We start from the raw sequence: 24475 nt of genomic DNA, 5'->3' as shown, positions 1-24475 counted from the left end.
GGACTAATGAGAATAACTCTGGAATTGGAGTTTGTTTCCTCAAGTCTGCAAAACTCCAGATGAAAAATAATGAGTCTAGCAGGCTGATCAGTCATGATTCCTCAAGGATCTGAAGACTTGATTAGCCAGTGTCTCCACTACATAGCGAGTGTGTGGCGAGCACGTGCTACATGTGTGCAGAATCATCAGTAGGTATGGGCCTTGGCTCTATTCCCTGTAGAAAGAATAAGGTGACAAATGGGCTACTGGGTTATAGGGAAAACATTACACAACCCTAATCAAAAAAGGCTTTCCTTGCAGCCAGCTGTACCTTACAACACAAAGTTCAACAGTAAAGAAATGGCTGATATAAGCAAATTGTACACCCCTGGGCTTAGCTCGCCTCTCTGTACCCTCAGGAAAGGAGGTACTGGTACTTGTGCAGGACAGTGGTCTGATCTTTGGAGGAAGCTTGTCCTAAATGAGAATTCTAACAGAAGGCAAAGACATCAAAAGAGCTTTTCACCAACTCTTCTTTGTTAGTCTCAAAGGAGAACTGTCAGATTGTCCAAAAGAAATACTCTAGGCTTTCCCTGAGAAACACTGGGCAGAAAGCAAGGGATAGCTTGTAGGCCTGAGCATAACTGGACACTAATGTGGGGACAGAATTTAAATGTCCTCCATGCCACAGCAAGAACAGAAGCCAGACTGTCTGCAAGCCAAGAACCCAGAACTCTCCGTCAGGGCATCGTATCAAGTTGCTTTCAGGTACTTGTGGATTACAACTGGAATTTAAAAGCTTAAAGTATCTAGGACATGATTTTAAGTTGTGCCATTTCAGAAGACCCAGGATATTTGCCTTCTACATATGTAAGCCAAAGGTAAGCTTTGTTTGGACACTAGAAAAGAAAACAATAAACAACACTAAACAGTGACATTGTGTGGATCTTGAACAAAGGGACTTGTGCTCTCATTTGGCTTTTTTACTTGAAGCTGGCATTATACCACTTGAGCCACACACCTCTACCCCTGTTTATTTATTTTGGTGGGTTTTTTTTTTGTTTGGGGGCAGGGTTGTTTTTTTTTTTGCTGGTTAATTGGAAACAATAGTCACTTGGATTTGTCTGCCTGAGCTGGCTTTGAACCTTGATCCTCAGATCTCAGCTTCCTGAGTAGTTAGCACTATAGCTATGAGCCACCAGCACCCAGCTCATGATGGTATGTATTTTTAAAGTCTTTATGTTTATCTTGATCAGTCTATGAAATATAGAGTTAGATACATAGCTACATATGATCATCTGAGTAATTTTAATAAAAGGGAATCTTAAACATCTGTAAGTCAGATAGGCATGGTGATTCACACCTATAATTCTAAAACTTAGGAAGCTGAAGCAAAAAGATCTCAAGTCCAGTCTAGGTTTTATAGCAAAATGGGGTGGGCCATTTCTCAGTCATTGCATCTGTGGTAGTTTACATTAAAGCCACCTTTAACAGCATCTTTGAAATACAGGACTAGATAGACATGAGGATGGGAGCCAGGGCCTTGACCTACTGACTGATTTAGGACATTTCCTCTCCATGTCAACACAAGAGTGTAAGCAGCAGCTCCTGAGACTGTATGCAAAAGACCAAGCTGGTTTTCAGAACACCCAACTGAGAAAAAAGAGGTAGATTACTGCTTAATCCTTATCACTAAAGTCCAAGGGAACACTGGTTTGTTATTGATTGATTCCGTGGTAAATGACCAACCACTCACCCAGTCAGGAACATCCAAGGGTTAGTCAGAAATATGTTGAAAAGGTGCCAACCAAGCAATTTTCAAGGTCACAAACCCCTACCTTCTCTTTCATTTGCTACACGTGGGCTGCAAATGGACAGATGACAGAAATATGCCTGACTGCTCATGTGTCTCTCATGGGAAAGGAGACTCAGTTCATTCTTGGGTCAAGAAATATACAATGAATCTGATACACTGTCCAATAGTTTAATGTTCTAAATGGTTTGATGTACAGGCAAGCATAGGTGTCTATTAGCTGACAGGCAATTCCAAAGTTCCTTAATTAATTAATTTAATTCTAAATTAACAGAACTTCTTTATTATTTTCTCCCATCAAGCAACAGAGAGGCCCTTGTTTATAAAAGCAACTTTTCTAGACATAATGTGACCAGGACAGGGAGGAGTCCCTGTGACCAGTCTGAAGTGCAGTATAGTTAGAATACACCCCACTTACATACACATGGGCTGACACTGAGGAAACACAGCAAAACACACCAGAACAGAATATAAGTATAGTTTTCAGAAAAACAATGACAACATAGATGTCTGATCAATAAATTCTGTTCATCCTCACACAGCTCCCTAGGGTTCAAAACTTAGCTGTCCTAAGTATCACTATGTAAAACAAGTTAACCTTGAACTTGTGATCTGTCTCAACCTCCTGATACAGGATTACAACAATATATCACCATGCCAAACTAAAACCTTGTATTTTAAAATTAGACTATTTTGTAGCAGAGACTGTGTTGTTTGTTTACAAGTTCTTCAGTTCTTGTCACAGCATCTTTCTTACAGAATATAATCAATAAATATTTATTGAATAAACAAAACACATACACACACGCACACACACAAACAAACACACATACTCTTTGTCTCTGTCAGTGGTGGGGCTTGATTGTACCTGGGCACAATCCCTCAGCTCTTTTGCTCTAGGCTAATGCTCTACTACTTTGAGCTACAGCTCTACTTCCAGTTTTTGAATGGTTAATTGGAGTTTTCTACCTGGGCTGGGTTCCAACCTCGATCTTCAGATCTCATTCTCCTGAGTAGTTAGGATTACAGGGACAAGACACTGGTGCCCAGCTTCTTTGCAATTTTATCATCACTGATATGTAGAAAAAGTTCTTTGAAGCATTCTTACAAAGCCATTTCGGTGACTACTAGTTCTTTTTTCAGAATAGCATACAAGACTATGTAAGCAGTGTTGATTTCAGTGGAGATCATTCTTAAGCCCTGTTTTAGCTTACAAATTATTCCCATAAAATTACCTGTTTTTGACTTGTATGTGATAAACATTTTGAACACTTTCCTAAAGTCTTAAATATAGAGCTCTGTGAGCAGATAGCCATAAACACCCCCCCCCCCCCACACACACACACAAAATTTGTTGAAATGCTAAGGCATGAGCCACCAGCGTCCAGCTTTGTCTCTGTCTTATAAGCAGAAAACTTGAAGCTCCAGAGATGTTTCATCATCTACAGAAATTTAAGTCACAAAGCCAGGAATTTGAGCCCAGCTCCTCTTCCCAAACTGTGCCCTGTATGTTCCTGTTCAATTTAATCTACTCCTGATTTTCTTTTCTCCTTCCATTCTGAATCAAGAAAAATGTACAAGCATCCAGGAGCTACAGTTTTTCATGAACTCTTTGTGCCTAAATGTCAGATTGGCACACCTGGCTGCAGGCTAGACATCTCCAGCGGCATGGCACCCCAAGGTCAAGGTTTAAATGATCTTCTTATCCACCCTCACCCTATAAAGACCAGCTCCTGCTTGAGAGTTCTGGTGTTGGTTTTGGTTTTTTGCTTTGTTTTAGATGGCATGGCTCTGCTGGCAATTACTAGATGCAAGTCTTCGAGCATCTCCCAGGGATCCACAGCTCTCCCATTCAGCCCACATTCAGACTTCAACTTCACCCAAGTCCTCCCCTCCCCCTTCAGCTCCAGCTCTGGTTGCCCCTCAACAGTGACATCTGGCTTTCCACATGTCTTATCTTCCAACATTATACATCTAGCTTTATCTTCACCAAATTAACCTCTATGTCACTGTCCTGCACCTTTCAAAATTTTTACAATCTCCTGCATCAGCCCCCAAGGGAATGCATTGGATGTTGCCCCAAAACACCCACAAAATGTCAATACACATACAATGTCACACCCACAAACATCCCAGCATGTGTTTGTGTACTCACTGCCTTGGTCAAACTGAATGAACTGTTGTTCCAGAAACCTTTTCCCAATTTATGACACCTGCTCACATGATTGCCCAGCCAGAACTGCCCTGCAGCCTTCAGGCCCAGTGACCATCTTTCCTACTTTATGCAAAGGCTCACCTTGATACTCTACTATCCTTTGCACCTGCCATAATTCTATGGAAGTATCTTTCAGAACCCCCCTTTTGTTTACAGCTAACTCCACATTTATCTTATTTTTACAACAAAGCAGCCTCGGAATGGTTTTCTATCTTCTAAAATGTACACAAGGCGAATTACAAATATCAGTTTGTTCAACAAAATAAGACCAGTGAATCCCTCAGACAGTGGTTTGGAAATGTGTACAAAGGGAAGTCAACTTCTGATCAGCTCCACAAAGCCATAAACTTAAGCCAAGAGAAAACTACTTTCTCCAGGGGAATGGAAACAAAGAAAGGGAAAACACTTGAGTCTGACATATGAACCATGAATGCCCTAGCTGGACTTCCAAGCTACTCACTGTTCACAGGAAGAGCAGAAGGCTGATCACCCCACCACAGACCTATATGCCCTCTCTCCTCAGTGGAAGGAGGGGAACAAAAAACGAGGGGAACAGGGCTCCAAAGGATATGTTTGCTAAAAAAGCAATCACTCCTAGGAATGTAATTCTTTTCTTTCCCAGTACTAGAGCTTAGGGCTTGAATTCAGGACTTGGGCACTGTCCCAAGTTTTGTGCTAAAAACTAACACTTTACCACTCTGAGCCACAGCTCTACTTCTGGCTTTTTGTAGTTAATTGGAGATGAGTCTCACAGGCTTTTTTGCCCAGACTGGCTTTGAACAATGATCCTCAGATCTCAGTCTCCTGGGTAGCTAGGAAAACAGGCATGAGGCACTGCTACCTAGCTAGGAATGCAATTCTTAATACACTTCAAGAAAAAAAAAAGGTGACCTTTCTTTGTTGTTGTTTTTAATGTACTATGTGATTTCTTATTTCTTTTTTTTGTTGAATTTCCCCCCTATGGTATATCCCCTGTTGTCACTGTATTTGATTTTGGTACCCTAATTTTGTATATATGTTTATCTGAATTAGGGAAGGGAAGGGGAACAACAGAATGCTGAGACAAAGGCCAAAGGAAGAACCAATGCAACAGTAATATTCACAAGATAATATGTTGGAAATAATCTGTACAACTGGGGGGCATTGGGAGAGAGAGAAAGTGGGAGAAAAATGAGGAAAAGGGTAACAAGTTTGACAAGAAATGTATTTATCACCTTACTTATGTAACTGTAACCCCTCTGTACATCACCTTGACAATAAAAAAGAAAAAGAAAAAAAAAAGTGGTGGTAGCTGATGACTATTATCTCCAACTAATCACCAGAAAGTTGTAAGTAGAGCTATGGCACCAGACTTGAGCAAAAAAGCTAAGGAATATCACCAGGGCTTGAGTCCAAGCCCCAGTACCAGCACAAAAATAAAATAAATAAATAAACCTTCAAGAATGCAAAGAAAGTGATTTTTGTTTTTGCCAGTCCTGGGCTTGAACTCAGTCCTAGGCACTGTCCCTCAGCTTCTTCTGCTCAAGGCTAGCACTCTACCACAGTGCAACTTCTGGTTTTTTCTGTTTCTGTGGTACTGAGGAATCGAACCCAAGACTTAGAGTGCTAAGCAAGCACTCTACCACTAAGTCACCTACCCAGCCCAAAAAAGAAAATGATTTTTAAGTGACTTGAAAATGGGAACAAGATTTAGAGAATGAATTGTCAGCTGCCAGCCAAGAATTCATGAGAGAGATTTGAAGTTTGATGAGTTACGTTTTTTTTCCCCTGTGGTGGTGGGGGGTTGAACCTAGGTCTCTTGTGTGTTAGGCAAGCACTCTATCCTTGAGTTATATCCCTTATATACCATCTAAGCTTCATGATTTCTAAAAAATAATAATAATAATTAATTGAGGGAGAGACTTGTGTGGTGTTGCAAAAGGACCTTGAAGTTGAGGTTCTAAAGACAGAGGCCAAGTCATATTTCTGACCTTGTATTCCTCACCCATACAACTAAGGAAATGGACTAGTTAACATAGGAGTCTCATTCAAGTTCAAATTCTATGATTCTATGAAAGGGAGTGGGAGGAGAGAATGCGTACAAAAGCCTCCATGATCCAACTCCTGATGATGTCCTAACGAGATAACATGGATAAGCTTCACAACTCCTTCTGGTGAATGAGGTTTGAGCAAATCTGCAATCTGCAACCATCCCACCCCTCTGGGAATATACCCTTCTAAGGCCAATCTTTAGCACTAATAAGCTCTTTGTAGGCATGCTGTCTTTTCACATATCAAAGCCTGTAAATGAACATAATTTGAAGGCCTGGCTAGAGATCTTGTCTGATTGCTACTGGCCTGACTACATGTCATGCTGAGAACAGTCAAAGTTTTACTTTCCCATAAGAGTCCAGCTGCTGGTCTCCTCTACCAGCCAGGCATCCACACCTGTTCCTATACCACAAGAGTCACAGAACAGTGAAAACCTAAATGCCTATTATTAAGGGGAAGAGTTCTATAACTCATGACTATCTGTGCAGTGCAATAGTTTAGAAGGAGATAGAGTTGGGAGCATGGCTCAAATAATAGAGCACCTGCCTACTAGCAAGCCTGAGACCCACAGCTCAAATTTAAGTACCACCAGAAAATAGGAGGTAAATTAATATGCCCATTAATATGACATTGATGACTTGGCATATAGTTGGAATGATAAAGCAAACTCAGAAAAGAATGTTAAGTATAACCTCATTTCGTTTACATATAGGAATATGCAAATACTGGTCATGTATAAATTTATATGAGCATAAAGCAGTGGCCAGGAGCTGGGCACCAGTGACTCACACCTGTAATCATAGCACTCAGGAGGCTGAGATCTGATCATCGTAATTCAAACCAGCCCAGGCAGGAAAGTTTGTGAGATGCTTATCTGCAGTTAACCACCAAAAGCCAGTGATGCAGCTGTGTCTCAAGTGGTAGAGTGCCAGCCTTGAGCAAAAAAGTTCAGAGACAGCACCTAAGCCCTGAGTCAAGTCCCATGGGCTGTCACATGGTCTGACAAGCCCCAGATCTGGCATGTCCCAGGACATACATTCTCTCTCTCTCTCTTTCTCTCCCTCTCTCTCTTTCTCCCCTCCTCCCCCCCCCCCTCACACACACACACAAGATAGCCAAGAAATCAACCAGAGAACTATTAAGAGTGAATAGTGCCAAGAATTTATGTGAGGTGGGTTTCACCTTTTCCTATGTGCTCTTTTGAATGGTTTGATGTTTTTGTCAGGAGGTTGAGATCTGAAGGTCCTGATTGGAAGCCAGTCAGGATAGAAAAGTCCTTGAGATCTTTATCTCTTAACCTCCAGAAGGGGTAGAAAGCTGGAAGGGGGTTGGTTCAGTGGTAGAGCACCAGCCTTAAGTGGAAAAAACTAAGGGACAGTTCCCAGGCCCTAAGTTCAAGCCTCAGTGCTTGCACAAGAAAGAAAGAATGAAAGAGAGAAAGGAGAGAAACAGAAAGAAGGAATGAAAGAAAGAAAGAGAAGGGAAAGAGAAAGAAAGAAAGAAAGAGAAAATGGAAGGAAGGAAGGAAGGAAGGAAGGAAGGAAGGAAGGAAGGAAGGAAGGAAGGAAGGAAGGAAGGAAGGAAGGAAGGAAGGAAAAAAAGAAAAGCTCTGGGAACTTGGGGGGGGGCACCTTTCCCTAACAAAACTTGTTTAGGTCAAGGAGATAAAGGTAACCACGAACCCTAATTCCAAGTATATGTAGAACAACTAGAAATAAAGAAGGAATGGAAGACAAAGCTACCACTTTCCTATCTGAGGCCTAAGTTGGGGTAAGGGTGTAGCTGTTTTCATGAGGTGGCTGAGGCCGGCCAAGCCTGGACAGAGATGCAGGATGGAGGCAGATGCACCTGGGAGACAGAACCGGGTCCCCCTCCCGCCATGGTCACCTCCAAGGCCAAGGGGAAAGGGGGCCTATGCAGTAAGTAGTGCAGTGCAAGCTTCCGCAGAAAGGCTCTCAGCTGTCACACGGCAGACAAGTTAAGGGCAGGAAGCCCAGACTGAAGGTGGAGTGCCGGGCAGACCTCCAGGTGGACACACAGACAGGGGTCACGGCTCTAACTCACAGCTGCGCGATGCCCGCCTTCCGCACGGCGGAGGAAATGGCTTTGACGGCGGTGCAGAGCGAGTTGAGCAGCTGGGTCATCTCGCCCGTGCCGCTGGCCTTCCTGCCCTCCTCCATGACGAAGCGGGTCACGGTGCTGATATTCGTGTCGAAGGGGGCCTGGTCCGCCATGCTGGGGCCGGGATGCTGGTGCGCCCTGCGATCAGTGCGCGTGGCAGGTGCCGGCGGGCCGGGGCGCACCGCGGGGTGCGCGAGACAGGTGCTGGAGGAGACCGGTGCGGGCAGCGGGACTCGAGGCTGAGCACGACCCGGAGACACCAACCGACCGATCTCTGCAGCAGCTGGAGTGCACAGAGCTCGCCGCGGGGCCAGGCGCTGCCCGATCACCCGCAGGGTGCTTCCTGGGGGAGCCTATGGGCGCCAGGTCTCCGCCCTCCCAGCCCTTGGGAACACCTGCCCCACCCCTCCCCTCCACCACAGTCCTCCCTCCCCCGCCCCCAACTTCTGCTCCGCCCCCATTGGATCGCCCCGCAACGCCGGGATCCACCTTGTCGGCTCCCTTCCCCCGCGCGCCAGCGATCCGCCACCTCCACTTCCTCCACCCTCGTCCCGCTCCCCGACCCCCCACCCCGGGCCTGCCACCTGCGTTAGGAAACCCGAGTCCGGATCACCCACTTGGACTCTGCCTGAGAAGGCGTGACCTGCTGGTTCCCAAAGGTGAAGGAAGAAGGTACCCAGCTAATCAGGGAAACTCACGCTCCAGCCCACATGGCTAGAGTCAAGGTCTTTTTTTTTTTTTAAATCTAATCATTTTTCCAAGAAGGTTTTTAGCCCTGGACAAGCCTGAGACTAATATCCTCCTACCTCTCTACCTGATGGGGTTAAAGGCATAACACACTGCACCCAGCCTCTCCAGGCTAGATTTTAGTTCAGTCAGCCCATGTCTAGATCCTTCCGTCCTCCTTTTCTCAGGATTCCTGGAATTAGAGTTGGGAACCTTTCTTTTCCAACCTGTATATTTCGTAGGGAAAACAAATGTAGACATACAAAAAGATTTCTTTTTTTTTTTTTCATTTTCAGGCTGAAGTCGGCATAGCAGACATCCTGGCTCAGTGCAATTTGTGCACTGATGTACAGAAAACCTACCAAATAAGGTCCTGTATTCTGAAGGTAGAATAAGGCATGGAATTTCTGCCCGCCTTGAGAGACATGTGAACAGATACCTTTAAAAAAAAAAAAGTTTATGGTTTGTTACATGAGCACTGTCATGGAGAAAATGAAATAGGAAAGGGATGGAGAGAATGTGGGAGTGGGGTGAGGGTAAACTGGGAACTCAGGAAAAAATCTCACTGAGAGCTGAAAGATGCTAGGGAGAAGCCAATGAAGACAGGGTGAAAAGCAAGTGCAAAGGCCCTGAGGCTGGAAGATGTGTTGCAGCCCAGCCTATGGAAGCTGAAATGGACCTAGTAAAGACAGAGCAACTATGGTCTGGGGAGGAAGGGAAGACACAGATGTTGAATCTGGAGAGCTCAGCTTACTTTGACTTTTACTTGGAAGACACCAGTGCAGTTTCCAAAAGAGGAGAGGCATATATCTGCCCTATGTTTTCATACTCCGAGTTTGAATCCTGAGAAACAAGGGGTGAGGCTGAGAGGGGAAGATGTTGAGAGCAAGATTAATGGAGAGTGGAATGCCTACTAGACCCCCAAGGGAACGTCAAGGAGAGAAATAGGGTGCATACTGGAAATACAGATAAACATGCGTAAGCTGGAAAGCAGCACTGAAGAATGATGGATGGGAGCGGCTGAAAGCCAGCAGGTATGGCATCCAGAAGCCAAATGAACAACCCAATTGCTCATGTAGGGCAACTATGAGCCAGATGCTGTGGAGGAAGCGGCAAGGTGAGATCTAACACTGACATCTGGATTCAGCCATGGGGACCAGCAGTGCTGATTCTCGTGTCTAGAGTCGTTTTATGTGAGAGCGCTGGATGCAGAAGGTGATGGTAGTAGCAGGAAAGATGATGGCTGTCTCTTCAGTGACACAGCTGAGAAAGAGAGCTGCTTATTGAACATTCTGTGTAAAACAATGCGTTGTGCTGGAAGAGGGGAAAGCTTGACCACTTTAAACATGAAATCTGCAATATAGTAACTACTACTCTGGGGCCTAGAAACTAGTCATAGCTACTCCTGTTGAAGAGTTTGCCTCTTTATGCATCTGATTTTCAGTCCTTCAAGGCTTAGATTGTGTATAGCCATACAAGCTGTATAGTCTAGCTGGGCATTCATTGGTAGCTATAATCTTAGTTATTCAGGAGAATGACATCTAAGGATTATGGTTCAAAGCCAGCCAGGGAAGGAAAGTCTGAAAGACTCTTATCTCTAATTAAACCCCCAAATTCTGGAAATGGAGCTGTAACTTAAATGGTTACAGCCTTGACCATAAAAGCCAAGGGACAGCAACCTAATCCTGAATTCAAACCTAGTACTAGTGCATGCGTGCGTGCACACACACACACACAATGCGTGTGCACACACACACACACACACACAATTATGTAGTCCAGTATGACCCATCCTTAAGTTTAAATGCTTGGGACATCATTCCAAGCTCAGGGTTTGGTTGAGCAGATCTGTTGGGTTCTTAGCTACATTCTGAGATCTCAGGCCAGATATCTAACCTGTCTAAACTCAGTTTGTCCTCTGTAAGGTGGAAGGCTTATCAGAAGGTGTTGTGGGAAGGATGAACTGAAATAATTGGCAGAGTGCTTAGGTCAGATCTTTCATCAGGGAGACTACATAAATGGGAGAGAGCTATGTCTAAGCGGGGATAAACAGGATTCCTATGTTTATATTAATGAGGGGTTGAGGTGAATGAGGAGAAATTCCTGTAGTTAATGTCAGGGTTAAAACTAGGGTAGATGCAATAGCAAATAAGAAAATGGAGAAAGACTTCGAATGTATTGATTCTTTAATAAATAATTTTAATTTTACTACATCCAAAGTAGGCCATAGGGGCCAATAAAGTTCAAACAGTTACAAAGGTATATGTGTTCCAGTATAGTTTGTGCTAATAGAGTTAGGAATGTTACAGGTAGGTGGATTGAGATCATTAGAGAAAGGAGATTGACTGTAAACATATTTGGTGAGGAAGAGAAATTGATTTATTCAAAATAAAGTTTTAAGTTTTCTACATTGATGGGATTCTACCACCTTAACAAGCCCTGTTCTTGGGCAGAGCATGGTAGTTATATATATCTACTATTAGCCTACAGGCACTTTAGGAAGTTGGTCTCATTCTCTTTTCCTTTTGTACTCAGAAAAATGGTAAATAAATAAAAACTAACCTAGGTCACTCCAGTCTGACTTAGATTACATTAAAATTTTAATTGTTGAACAAATGAACCATTAACAGCAGTTACACCATTAAAGATGTCCTGATCCAACATCAAGGTCATAATCCTATTGTTAGTATGAATTTTAATAAGATTGTGCTGTTTTCCCTGGGGTAACTTGGTTCATTGTTCAAGTTTGAGGCAACCAATGATCATACTACTTTAACTAGTGGATCTAAGTTAAAAACATTCGGAGGTGGTTTTAGGCTGCAGGATCACCCCAAATGATGATGATGATGATGATGACGACGACGACGACGACGACGACGGTGACAATGATAGTGTGTGTGTGTGTGTGTGTGTGTGTGTGTGTGTGTGTCACTGGGGGTTGAACTCAGGACTTCCAGTTTGCCAGACAAGCATCCTACCACTTTGGCCAAGCTGTGGTTTATTTTTTTTTAATATGGTCTCATATTTTTTCCCTGGCCAGCCTGAACCTCAATCCTCCTATTTATACTTCTCATATAACTAGGATGACAAGCATATACCATCATGCTCAGCTTTTAGTACTTGGGATAGACTCTCACTAAGTTTATTATTATTTTTTATTGTAAGGATGCTGTACAGAGGGGTTACAGTTACATGGGTAAGGTAATGAGTCCATTTCCTATGGAGCATTGTTACCCCCTCCTTTGTTTTTCCCCTACCATCCCTTCCCTCCCCTCTCACTAAGTTTTTGCCTGTGCTGGCATCAAACTGTGTGTGGTCCTTCTGATCTCTGTTCCAAAGTAGCTAGGATTATAGATATGAGCCATCACACTCAGTCAACTTCAAGTTTTTAATGCAAAATAATAAGAAGTTATGCCCTGCATTAAGGCAAATAAATGTCTATTATTATGAATTGATAAATTTAACCTCCATAGTGTCAGTTCATCTTAGTTTTGTTTCCCTCACCTCCCCATTGTTTCACAGCAAGGTCGCTTTCATTGCCTGAATAAGGGACAGGTCAGCCTTCATTAAGCCATTCATACAACTTTTTTTTTGGGTCCGTTGCAGGTCACGAACTCTGGGCCTGGGCGCTGTCCTTGAACTCTTCAAAGCAAACACTCTACCACTTGAGCCACAGTGCCACTGGTTTTCTGGTGGTTAATTGGAAGTAAGAGTCTCTCAGAGGATCCTGCCAGGGCTGGCTTTGGAGGGCAATCCTCACATCTCAGCCTCCTGAGTAGCTAGGATTACAGGCTTGAGCCACCAGCATCTGGCCTCTGTCTGAGTTTTAACCTATAGCTAGTAATGGTGCTCTGGTGGATAATTTTGTTATGTAATTTTTTGTGTTTATGGCTAAACATTGTGAAGTATCTAATCCTAGTTCAGGTCTTAGTTATTATGTTTTCAGATATGATAAGACTACTTTTATAATCTGTTTTCTTGATCTGTAGCTTTTCATAGCTTGGAGTTTAATCTTAGCATTTGTGTGTACTCACACTCATATTGGGGCTTGAACTTGGGACCTCATGTTCTCACTTGAGTCACTACTACTTGAGCCACATCTTCTGGTTCATTGGAGATAAGAATCGCTTAGACTTTTCCCCCTGGGGTTAGCTTTGAACTGAGATCATCTTTTTTTTTTTTTAATTTAATTTTATTTTATTTGTGAACATACTGTACAGAGGGGTTACAATTACATGGGCAGGATAATGTGTACATTGCAGCCTCCTCCTTTGTTTACCCTTCACCTCCCTTCCCAGCCTCCCCCCTCCCCCCCCCAATCCCAATCCTTCTCCTTCCCCCCTCTTCCCCCCCTGAACTGAGATCATCTTATCTCAGCCTCCTGAGTATCTAGGATTTGCAGACTTCAGCCCCCAGTTCCCAGCATAATCTTGTCACTTTATTTATTAAACACACTTTACACCAAAGATTTATTAATTTGGGTTCATTATATGACTGGTAGTGGTCAGTCATATAACAACAACACAAAACTTACCAACCTTAGTAACAGTTATAACTTAGTCAAACTTTAATTCATTGCTTAAGTTATTGCTGTTATTGCTTTTGCACTAGCAACATGGCTTTAACTCAGAGCCTTGTGTCCTTACTTGTTCAGAGTGATGCTCTACCACTTGAGCAATGTCTCTATTTTGCTGGTTATTTTGAAGTGTACTCTTTGTGACTTTTTTTTCCCCAGACTGGCTTTGAACAATGATCCTCCAGGTCTCAGTCTCAGCGGCCAGGATTTAATTGCTTATTTTCTTTCCCTGGTACTGGGGATTGAACTTAAGTCCTGAGTGTTGTCTCTGAGCTTTTATGCTCAAGGCTAGTTTTGCTTTGTCACTTTAAGCCACATCTCCATTTCTGGCTTTTTTTGGTAGTTAATTGGAGATAAGTCTCTTGGACTTTCCTGCCTGGGGCTGGCTTTGAACCTGGATCCTCAGATCTCAGCCTCCTGAGTAGTTAGGATTACAGGCATGACCCATCAGTACCTGGCCTTAATTGCTTAAATTTTTTTGGGGGGGTAGTCTGGGCATGGGGCCTGAACTCTGAGCCTGGGCGCTGTCCCTCAGCTCTTCAGTTCAAGGCTAGCACTCTACCACTTGAGCCACAGCACCACTTCCGGCTTTTTTCTTTTTGCTTATGTGGTGCTGAGGAATCGAACCTAGGGCCTCATGCATGCAAGGCAAGCGCTCTACCACTGAGACACCTTCCCAGCCCCAATTGCTTAATTTTTTTTTTTTTTAATCAGTGCTGTTTCCCAGGGGTGGGAACAGTTAAACAAAGTACTTTGAGATTTTTTTTTTTTTGTGAGCGTGACATTATTCTTCTGATCTTGATGATCTAGAAGTCATAATCATTCATTGGGGTACGGAGAATTTTGCAGGAATAATTTCACCAGTATAAAAGGGGCAGGACTAAATCTGTTTTGTTTATGCAGGTCATTTTCAGTGCTGCATTAACTTGGCTAGAATTTTCTCTCACTTGAGATCAAATGTTCATCATAGTGAACATTTGCAGATCGAGAGGAATTCTTCTTGGGAGGGAGGAGGCTAAATTTAAGTACTGTGCTACAACTGGGAGTTAATTTGTAATCTTATAAAGAAACAAAAAGAAAGTTCTAGCTTATTAAGCCTGAATATTTTTTTGTGTGTATGCTGGTTCTGAGACTTGAACTCAGGACCTGGGTACTATCCCTGACCTTTTGTGCTCAAGGCTGGCACTCTGTCACTTGAGTCACACCTCCACGTCTGGCTTTTTTGGTAGCTAGTTGGAGATAAGTATCTCACAGATTTTCTTGCCTGGGGTTGGATTCAAACCATGATCCTCAGATCTATGCCTCCTGGGTAGCTAGAATTGCAGGCATGGACCACAGGCACCCAGTAAGATTGAATATTTCTTTGAAAAGAAAATTACATCAGTTGTTTATCCTTGTCACTTATGTCCATGGGAAGCTCACGGGCTCCAAGCCAAAGGATTTCCTTTGGAACACAGTACACAGACCTTGACTTGGGTTCAGATCCTGCTCTTGCCACTTATCCTGAGCAGGTGATTGGAGCTCACTGGAGAACAGTCTGCCTGTCCATCACTTGGGACTAGTGACTGCAGGCACATGGCAGTGTTGCTGGGAGAATGAATGATACAGGGGATTCAGGAAATGTTTAAGGACAGGACCCAACATGATATCTGCATCATTACATGACTGATGCTCACTGTTTTCATCTGAAAGGGACTTGAACCAGAAACTCATGACAGCTCATGCCTATAATCCTAGCTACTCAGGAGGCTGAGATCTGAGGATCATGGTTCAAAGCCAGCCCAGGCAGGAAAGTCCGTGAGACTCTTATCCTCAATTAACTACAAAAAAAAGCCAGAAGTGGAGCTATGGCTCAAGGGTAGAGTGCCATCCTTGAGCAAAATGCTCAGAGACAGCACCCAGGCTCAAAGTTCAAGTCCCAATGCTGGTGTGTGTGAGTACATGCACACATACACACACACACACACGCATGCACGCACGCATGCACACACGCACGCACACACACACGACAAAAGAAAAACAGAAGGAACTGGAAATTGACACCCTGTGTGAATGTTTGCCTGCCTGCAATTACATCTTCATGTTCGTCAACAGTGACTAGATCTTTGCCGGTCTGGGTGCATGAAATCCAACTTCTGGTTTCAGCCAGGGACTGAAGCAGGTGAAGGACAGGAGGAACTAAGCATCTTGCTTGGGCTTCTTTGAATGTGGGTTCCTAGAATGTGGGTTTCTATTTCCTGCCTGCACCCACCTCCTGGCACAGCTTTCTGATGTTTCTGAAATGGTTTCTTCCAAGATTGCAGCAGCATGGGGAATGTTACCAATTATGTAATGACTAAATCTGTAAAGAAACAGCTATGTTTCCTCATCTGGCTCCCACAGAGAAGGAGGAGGTCAGCTCTGGTTTGAGTCAGAGGCAGGAAGTTGAGAAGGAACAGAGGTTACTCACTGCCCCCACCACCCACCTCTGAACCTGGGCAACCTCGGCTTGCTTCGCCTGCTAGGAGAGCAGTGCATTTGTGTCTCAAGGGAGATAATACCATGAGGTGTTCATGATCAAGGGATCATGGCAGCACGGCCATCCTGGGGTGAACTGGAAACTCCATTGGCCCCAGCAGTCTTCCAGAGATGGCAGATAGGCCCAGAGATTGGAGAAAACTGGAGGAAATCACTGATGGCAAACTTAGAGTCTCCTTGGCACTGGCAAAGTAGCCCTCATTTGCCAAGGACCTTAGTAGCAGCCTTTCAATGAGCCTAGTACTCCCACAAGTGGCTTTTAATCCAACCCCTACTTACAGATGAGGCAACTGAGACTTTTCCAGGTGGCAGAAGCAAGACTCGGTCCTCACTCTGATTCCAAGGCTCACCTGCTGCTGTCTAGCTCTGTGACCTTGATCTCAATGACAGCCTCCAAGGACAGCAGGGGCTCTGAGCATCCTGCAGCAGCTTGGAAACACTGCTTTCTGAATTGTCCACTCTTGAGCTCTCTACCTACCTCTTACACCCTGGATTGTTCTTTTATTTTCACACAGAATATAGTTATTGGGCACCTGCTGTAAACCAGAACCAATACCACATGCTGGAGTAACTGTGGGAAAACAGAGTGGATATATCTCTGTGCATTTGAGTTTTTTTTTTATTCTTTGTTGAGGAAACAGGAAATAAAGTCATAAATCTAAGTACATTTCAGATAACAAAGAGTGGTCTGAAGATCATAAACAGGGTAATGGGGTAGAAACTTATTGGGGACAGAGGAACAATTCTGAGGAGATTGTCTTTGATTCAAGACTGTACAATATAAACAAGCATGGAAAATGAAGAGCTCACAGAAGAACCTATATGGGAACAAGCAAAGGGTACAGAAGGTACAAAGGCCCTGAGGTTGAATAGATTGGTATACTGTATTCAAAGAACAATAGGAAGAAAGTCAGTGTGACAAGGGAAGAGCCTTAGGAAATAAGGCGAGTCAAGGAGGCAAGAAACAGATTATGAAAGACCTTGTAAGCCATAACAAGACACTTGTGGGGGAGCATCATTCATGGTACAGAGGATTTTATCATTTATTTATTTTGAGGGTACTTGGATTTGAACCCAAAGCCTCCTCCTTGCTAGGCAAGCATTCCAACACTTAAGCCACACCCCTCCCTCCAACCCCTTTTTTGCTTTACTTATTCTTCAGATAGGGTCTCATACTTTTTGCCCAGGCCTGGCCTTATGTTTCAATCATCCTCCCTATGCTCCTCCTATCTATGCCTCCTGAGTAGCGAGGATTACTGGCATGAGCCACCAGGGAAGATTTTAAGCTTGAGGATGGCCTGGCTTAAGCTAAATGTGACCACAAACCAGTGATACACAAAAACTAGGAGACCCCATAGTGAGTTTTAGCTGGCTTGGCAAATATGTGAAGACTGCTAGCACACTACTTGTCAGTGTCTATTTTTCCAGGTGAATATTTTCAGGCTCTTCAAAATTCTACTGCTGGGGAGAAAGAGGAACCCTATTACACTGCTGGTGGGAATGTACACTTATACAACCACTTTGGAAAGCAGTCTGGAGGGTCCTTAGAAAGCTAAAGATTGACCTCCCTTACGACCCAGTCATACCACTTCTAGGCATCTACCCTGAACAACAGGAACCAATATACAAGGACACGTGCACCTCCATGTTTATTGCAGCACTGTTCACAATAGCTAGGATATGGAAACAACCTAGATGCCCCACCACAGATGAATGGATCCAAAAATTGTGGTATCTATACACAATGGAATATTATGCAGCCATTAGAAATGACAAAATAATGGCATTTGCAGGGAAATGGATGGAGCTAGAAGGAATCATGTTGAGCGAGGTAAGCCAAGAACGAAGAGACAAACGGTACATGGTCTCCCTGATAAGTGGATGCTAAATCCAAAAGGTTAGGTGATACAACAAAACTAACAGGATTTAAGAAACAAAGAACTCCCGCTCATCTGGTTGAACCACTACTAAATATCCCCATGCTGCTGATCACAAATATGGTATATAACATGTGAACACTGTTATATATTACAGACTGTGGTAGACAATTTGCTCCAGGGAAGTTAGAATGAACTTGTGACTTTGAAATTATGTAATCATTTATGTAATCACAATTAAAAAAAAAAAAAAAGAACCTCGGGGAAGGGAGGGAGGGAGGGGATGGTAGGGGGAAGACAATGGAGGGGGTAACAATGTTCAAGAGGAAGTGTACTCATTACCTCACTCATGTAACTGTAACCCTCTGTATAGTAGCTTTACAATAAAAAAAAAAATTCTACTGCTGGGCTGGGAATGTAGCGTGGTGGTAGAGTGCTTGCCTAGCAGGCATGAAGCCCTGAGTTTGATTCCTCAGTACCATAAAAACAGAAAAAGCTCGAAGTGGGACTGTGGTTCAAGTGGTAGAGTGGTAGCCTTGAACAAAAGAAGCTTAGGGACAGTACCTAGGCCCTGAGTTCAAGCTCCAAGACTATCACACACACACACACACACACACACAAATGACATGGGATCGAAGCTCTTTCTCATCCTTTTTTGGACCACTGACCTCTTGGAGTGCCTTCTAACACTGTACTGTTCTACTATTCCTCTTCTTCACTCCATGATCCCAGGATTCATTGTCTAAGAAATTATCTTTGTTTTTTTTCTTCCTCTGCAGAAAATACAGCAGAACAGCCTGGCTATGGCAGCAGCAATGAGACAAAGCAGAGGAAACACTGAGCCACAACACAGTGGCAATTAAAAAAAAAACTCAGCCAAGGCTGACACTTCAGAGCAGTCTTCTGAATGGGTGCTAGGACATCCCCATACACACCTCATCCTCCATCAACCTGTCATTGTCTATAGACCTGGAAAGGAACTTGACAGAAGAGGTGGGATCTCATCAACAGAGAGCTGCGAACTAAATCCTGCCTGCCAGCAGCAGTCCCAAGACCTGGAGGCCAAGTTCTTTGTCCTCTGTGAGCATCTCATGGCATGCACTTCTGCCAAAGAAGTCTAGGGATTTGGAAAAACAAGAGACAGGGGCTGCCTGTCTCCTGGCTTGGCTTTCCTCCATCAATTATACCCTCAGTCACTCTCTCCCATTTAAGTCCCATGTGTGGCCACGGGCATTGCCACCACTAGCTCAGCTTCTCTTCTGGTTCTAGCTGGGGCCCTTTCTACCTTTTTTTTTTTTTTTTGGTCAGTTGTGGGACTTGAACTCTGGGCCTGGGCACTGTCCCTCAGCTCTTCAGCTCTTCAGCTAGCACTCTACCATTCGAGCACAGTGCCACTTCCAGCTTTTTCTGCTTATGTGGTGCTGAGGAATTGAACCCAGGGCCTCATGCATGCAAGGCAAGCACTCTACCACTGAGCCACCTTCCCAGCCCCCCTTTCTACCTTTAAGCCAGTTCTCTAGCCACTCCCAAGCTGCATCCAGCTTGGCTGTGGATTATCTGAACACCAACCTCTCTTCATTTTTCTTGGTGCTTTGCAGCTGAAATTATGACTGTGAATTGCTACCTGCTGAGTGAGGCCTACTCTCCAAGTCATTGCCTGGAACTCTTAATCATTTCACTAAGGGGCTCAATGTCCATTTGTGCTCTCACTTCAACATGTGGCTTTACCCTGAGATTCTGTCTCAAAAAACAAGAAAGTAAGAAAGGGGAGCCAGGTGCCAGTGGCTCATGTCTGTAATCCTAGCTACTTAGGAGGTTGAGATCAAATGTTCGCAGTTCAAAGCCAGCTCAGCCAGAAAAGTACTTACAACTCCAATTAACCACCAAAAAGCTACAAGTGGGAATGTGGATCAAATGGTAGAGTGCCAGCCTTGAATGAAAAAGCTAAGGGACAGAGTCCAGGCCCTGGGTTCAAGCCCCAGGTTCAAACACACACACACACACACACACACACAATCACACAATCACACATACACACAGAAAAGAAGAGCAGCATGGTTCTTCCAAAACTGGGGTTCTTGCAAATGTCCTAGCTGACCTATCCCCTTAGGAAAGTTCTCAGCCCATTCACAACCTGAGTACCCTGAAGCTGAAGCTCCTATTTCCTTGGGCTGGGAGTGTAACTTAGTGGTAGAGCCCTTCACCAGCTTAAGGCCCTGGGTTCAATCCCAGAACCACAAAATACATAAACAGGTTTGTGCCTACTTAAACCCAGTACTCTCATTCCAAAACTTGCTTTTAGGCACTAACACATTGCTTCTTTATCCTCAGATGAGTCTGAGAAAGAGAACATACAGATTATAGGACTGGCTCTGCTAAAACCCAGGTTACTTGTGGAAATATCCTACTCCTTGGGCCAAACTTCCTCATCTGTCAATAAGGAGGTTGAATTAAATGGTTCTTGTGAAATTCCTTTCTTCCCTCATATTCTTTCAGTAATAATCATGGCCAAGGACTGTATGCATTACTCTCCTTGCACAGTCTTGACTTGCTTTTTAAATAAATGATTTCATGTGGCTGCACCACACCCTGGTGATGAAGTGCAGTCAGGATTCACTCCCCCCCACCACAAATGAGGAAGTTGTGGTTTGGAGAAATTCAGTAACTTTCTCAAGGTCATGGAGCTAAGAAGCAGAGGAAGGACAGTAGGACTTGGGCATGCTAATGCTGGGGTCTTAGAGCCTCTCTGGCTTCCAGGATCTCAGAGTCCAGGTCTCACTGTGGCCTCCACCCTTGCCCTATATATAGGTTTCTCTAGGCCTGAGTAATTTCTGGTGGGTCTCAGAATACCAGCACTGGACCAGCTGCCCTCAAAAAGGCTACAGCCTTCACTGATTCCATATATTCCCATGACTTTGTGTCTTGCATCCTCATTTAAGCTCCAAGGAAGAAAGGACCTGCCCTCAAGTCTCCAGGGCATAAGCAGATTAGTGTAGTGAGGGAAAGAAAAACGTTTTCACTCAGAATAGCACTACAGTACCCAAACCAAACACTGTGATTCACTTCAATTGGTTCTAAGACCAAAATACTAGACACAAACCATATCTTACAGATGACTTTCATGACAAAAGAACAATTAAATTATTAAGGCATATTAATTATACAAAACATTGGAGGAGAGAGGGTAGATAAAGGGAGCAAGAAAGGGTGGGTGGGTGGATGCAGTCATAATATTCCAGGTATATATGTGAAAACAGAACTAGGAAAATTGAGGGGATAGGTGAGGTAGGGAGAAATGGGAGAGAATTATGAAAGGGGTGACATTAATCAAACTGTGTCATGCTCATAAACTGACATGTTGAATTGAAACTTCTTTGTACAACTAGAATATAAAAACACAAAATAATGAGCTTTATTGTAATATTTTCTTTTTTGGGGGGTGGTCCGGTCGTGAGGCCTGAACTCTGGGCGTAGGCACTGTCCCTCAGCTATTCAGCTCAAGGCTAGCACTCTACCACTTGCTTATGTGGTGCTGAGGAATCGAACCCAGGGCCTCAGGCATGCAAGGCAAGCACTCTACCACTGAGCCACCTTCCCAGCCCCTGTAATATTTTCTTACATGATCATATTCACCCCTTCCATAACCTTCCTATCCTCTTCCATATTCCCCTAAATCTCCCACCTCTGTCCTAAAAAACATTGGGATTTTTCTTTTTCTTTTTTTGTTAGTCGTGGGGCTTGAACTCTGGGCCTGGATGCTGTCCCTGAGCTCTTCAGCTCAAGGCTAGTGCTATACCACTTTGAGCCACAGTGCCACTTCCAGTTTTCTAATGGTTAATTGGAGGCAAGAGTCTCGCGGACTTTCCTGCCTGGGCTGGCTTTGAACTGTGACCCTCAGATCTCAGCCTCCTAAATAGAATTACAGGCACGAGCCACTGCTGCCCAGCAACACTGGGATTTTTCAAAACCAACTTTATGGACTATCTTTTTACAGACATTTAAAAAGGACTAAACTGTAAGGTCCACTCCTGGATGTCTAGCAGACTCCACCCTCCTCACAGCAAAGTCTCCACCCAGTACCTGCATTACGTAGGCAACTGGCACACCTGGAAGAGGTCACATCTGCATCCGCTGAGGTCACATCTGAATTTGATGTGGCCACACCTTTCCCCGCCCATACCCTAGATAAGGCCTAGCCCAGGCCCAGGCGCTCTCTGTTCGTTTCTAGCTCTCTGCTCTCTCTGTTCTATTCTAGCTCTTTCTCTGTTCTTTTCTGCTCTCTCTCTCCCCTCTCTTGCTGTTCTTTTCTAGCTCTCTCTCTCTCTCTCTCTCTCTCTCTCTCTCTCTCTCTCTCTCTCTCTGCTCTTTCCTAGCTCTTTCCTCTCTTCCCAGCTCTCTCTCATTCCCAGGCCTTTCCCAGCCATGTGGAGTGCCAACCTTGCCTGGTCCCAGCAGGTCTACTGAATAAACCTACCCCTTACCTGAATACCACGTGCGTGCTGGTACTGTTCTTACTCGGCTACCTCTTTTTAAAAACCTAACATAAACAAGTTGTTTAAGGATACAGGTGAACCCGTTGCAACAATGAGAAGTACAAGTTGTCATGTCGAAAACAAACTTTACAACTTTGGTGGGGGGGGCAGGGAGGAGGATTGGGGGGGGGGGGGAAGCTGGGAAGGGAGGTGAAGGGTAAACAAAGGAGGAGGCTGCAATGCTTGATAAGAAATGTACTCATTATCTTGCCCATGTAATTGTAACCCCTCTGTACAGTATGCTCACAAAAAATAAAAATAAAATAAAAATAAAAATAAATTAAAAAAAAAGACTGTCCAACCCAGGTTTCAAGTTGTCTTCTAGTAGCATAATCATGAAGTTATTTTCTCCCAATTCTTTAAAAACAAGAAATACTGGGTGCCAGTGGCTCAGGCCTATAATCCTAGCTCCTCAGGAGGCTGAGACTGAGGATTGTGGTTCAAAGCCAGCCCAGGCAGGAAAGTCCATGAAACTCTTATCTTCAATAAACCACCAGAAAACCGGAATTGGCACAGTGGCTCAAGTGGTAAAGAGCTAGCCTTGAGCTGAAGAGCTGAGGGACAGCACCCAGGCCCAGAGTTTAAGACCCACAACCGACAAAAAAAACCAGATAAATAAAAACAAGAAAAATAAGTGACAACAACCAAAGAAAAATATACTTGAGTTTTCTCCCCCTAGACACCATGCTGGGGAATTTTTTCCCCATGGTGTATTCCCTTGCCTCAGCATTATTACGATCACTAATACATATATACATATTATATATATAATATATATTATATATACATATATGTATATATACATGTATAAGACATATGTACGTATGTATATATATATATGGCTCTGAATATGCTAATTTCAGTCTTTAGTGGGACATAGCAAGTTCAAAAAATACTTGAGTGTCATAAATACTAACACCTGTTCTGTCAGAATAAGGGGTGACATATCCACAGAGTGTTCTTCCTTGGGAACAAGGAAGGCATAGTGACTTCCCAGAATGTGTGGGAAGTATTCACAGAGGAAGTGGCGGGGAGAGATTTGGGGTTGGTAGTCATCCTCCCTCACTTTTTTCCTAATCCTCAAGCTTTGTCAGCCTTCCCTTTGTAGCCTGGACCTCAGGAATCCTTTCAGCAATGCCGTCAATTCCTTGCCCTCTGCCTTCTCAACATCCACACTTGGATTAAACCCAGTGATGGATTTATGAACACTGCATACTGGAAGTGTGAGCTCTGTTCTAAACTAATGAAGCAACACATCGCCCTCAATTCTCTTGGGCATTTCTCCAAACAACTCATCCACCAATTCTTCTCAAATGACCAAACCCCTCCTCTTACGAGACAGATCTAACAGAGTCTCAGATCTGAAGGAGCTCTTCAGTTTATTCGATTTGGTTAGAGCTCTAATTATTTGCATACCACGTGACCTCCTTTTCTTCTCCTGCGCCTTGCCTCTGAGCCTTGGAAACCATCTTATTTGCTTCTCAGCAAACTCTGCCCACTGCACAGCTGTCTCCTTCTTGAATGCTCAGTGATCTCTTTTTTTTTTTTTTTTTTTTTGAGGGGTCCAGTCGTGGGGCCTGAACTCTGGGCCTGGGCGCTGTCCCTCAGCTCTTCAGCTCAAGGCTAGCGCTCTACCACTTGAGCCACAGCGCCACTCCCGGCTTTTTTCTTTTTGCTTATGTGGTGCTGAGGAATCGAACTCAGGGCCTCATACATGCAAGGCAAGCACTCTACCACTGAGCCACCTTCCCAGCCCAGTGATCTCTTCTTGACTGGACTTGTTTCATAAACAGTTAAATAAGTTGAAATACCTCATATTTTTCCTCTCCCTCACCCTTGCTTCTCTTCAGCTACCATTACGGAGTCAAATCAATCGACAAAATGCTGGTGGGGAGGGGATGATAAGTTTAAAAATCACTGTTTCTCCTTGTGTCACCCCACATTAGCTCTGACCTCCATGTTTCCATTTGCAGCACTCTTGCCAGTCACTGAGGACTTGCATGTTGCTAAATCCAACAGATATTTTTTTCAGTTCTCTTCTTTAGTTCTGAGGAATTGGACATTTGTCAGCTACTCCCTTTTCTTGCA

At 43.9% G+C, this 24475-nt stretch overlaps 1 protein-coding gene across 1 annotated transcript in view; it reads right to left on the bottom strand.

The window, feature by feature from the left end:
* The window catches only part of Fbp1 (fructose-bisphosphatase 1), a 29527-nt gene extending 21073 nt beyond the window's left edge, over positions 1-8454 (bottom strand). The window contains exon 1 of the mRNA XM_042686564.1: positions 8103-8454. Within this exon, the coding sequence (XP_042542498.1) occupies positions 8103-8272 (170 nt within the window). The 5' untranslated portion in view covers positions 8273-8454. The remainder of the gene's footprint in view (positions 1-8102) is intronic.
* Positions 8455-24475: the final 16021 nt, after the last annotated feature.

Source organism: Dipodomys spectabilis, unplaced genomic scaffold, assembly GCF_019054845.1.
Source record: "Dipodomys spectabilis isolate Male_0828 unplaced genomic scaffold, ASM1905484v1 ptg000098l, whole genome shotgun sequence".
Taxonomy (NCBI): Eukaryota; Metazoa; Chordata; class Mammalia; order Rodentia; family Heteromyidae; genus Dipodomys; species Dipodomys spectabilis.
Note: the sequence above shows the minus strand (reverse complement) of the source record. Positions and strands in the feature narration are given on the sequence as shown.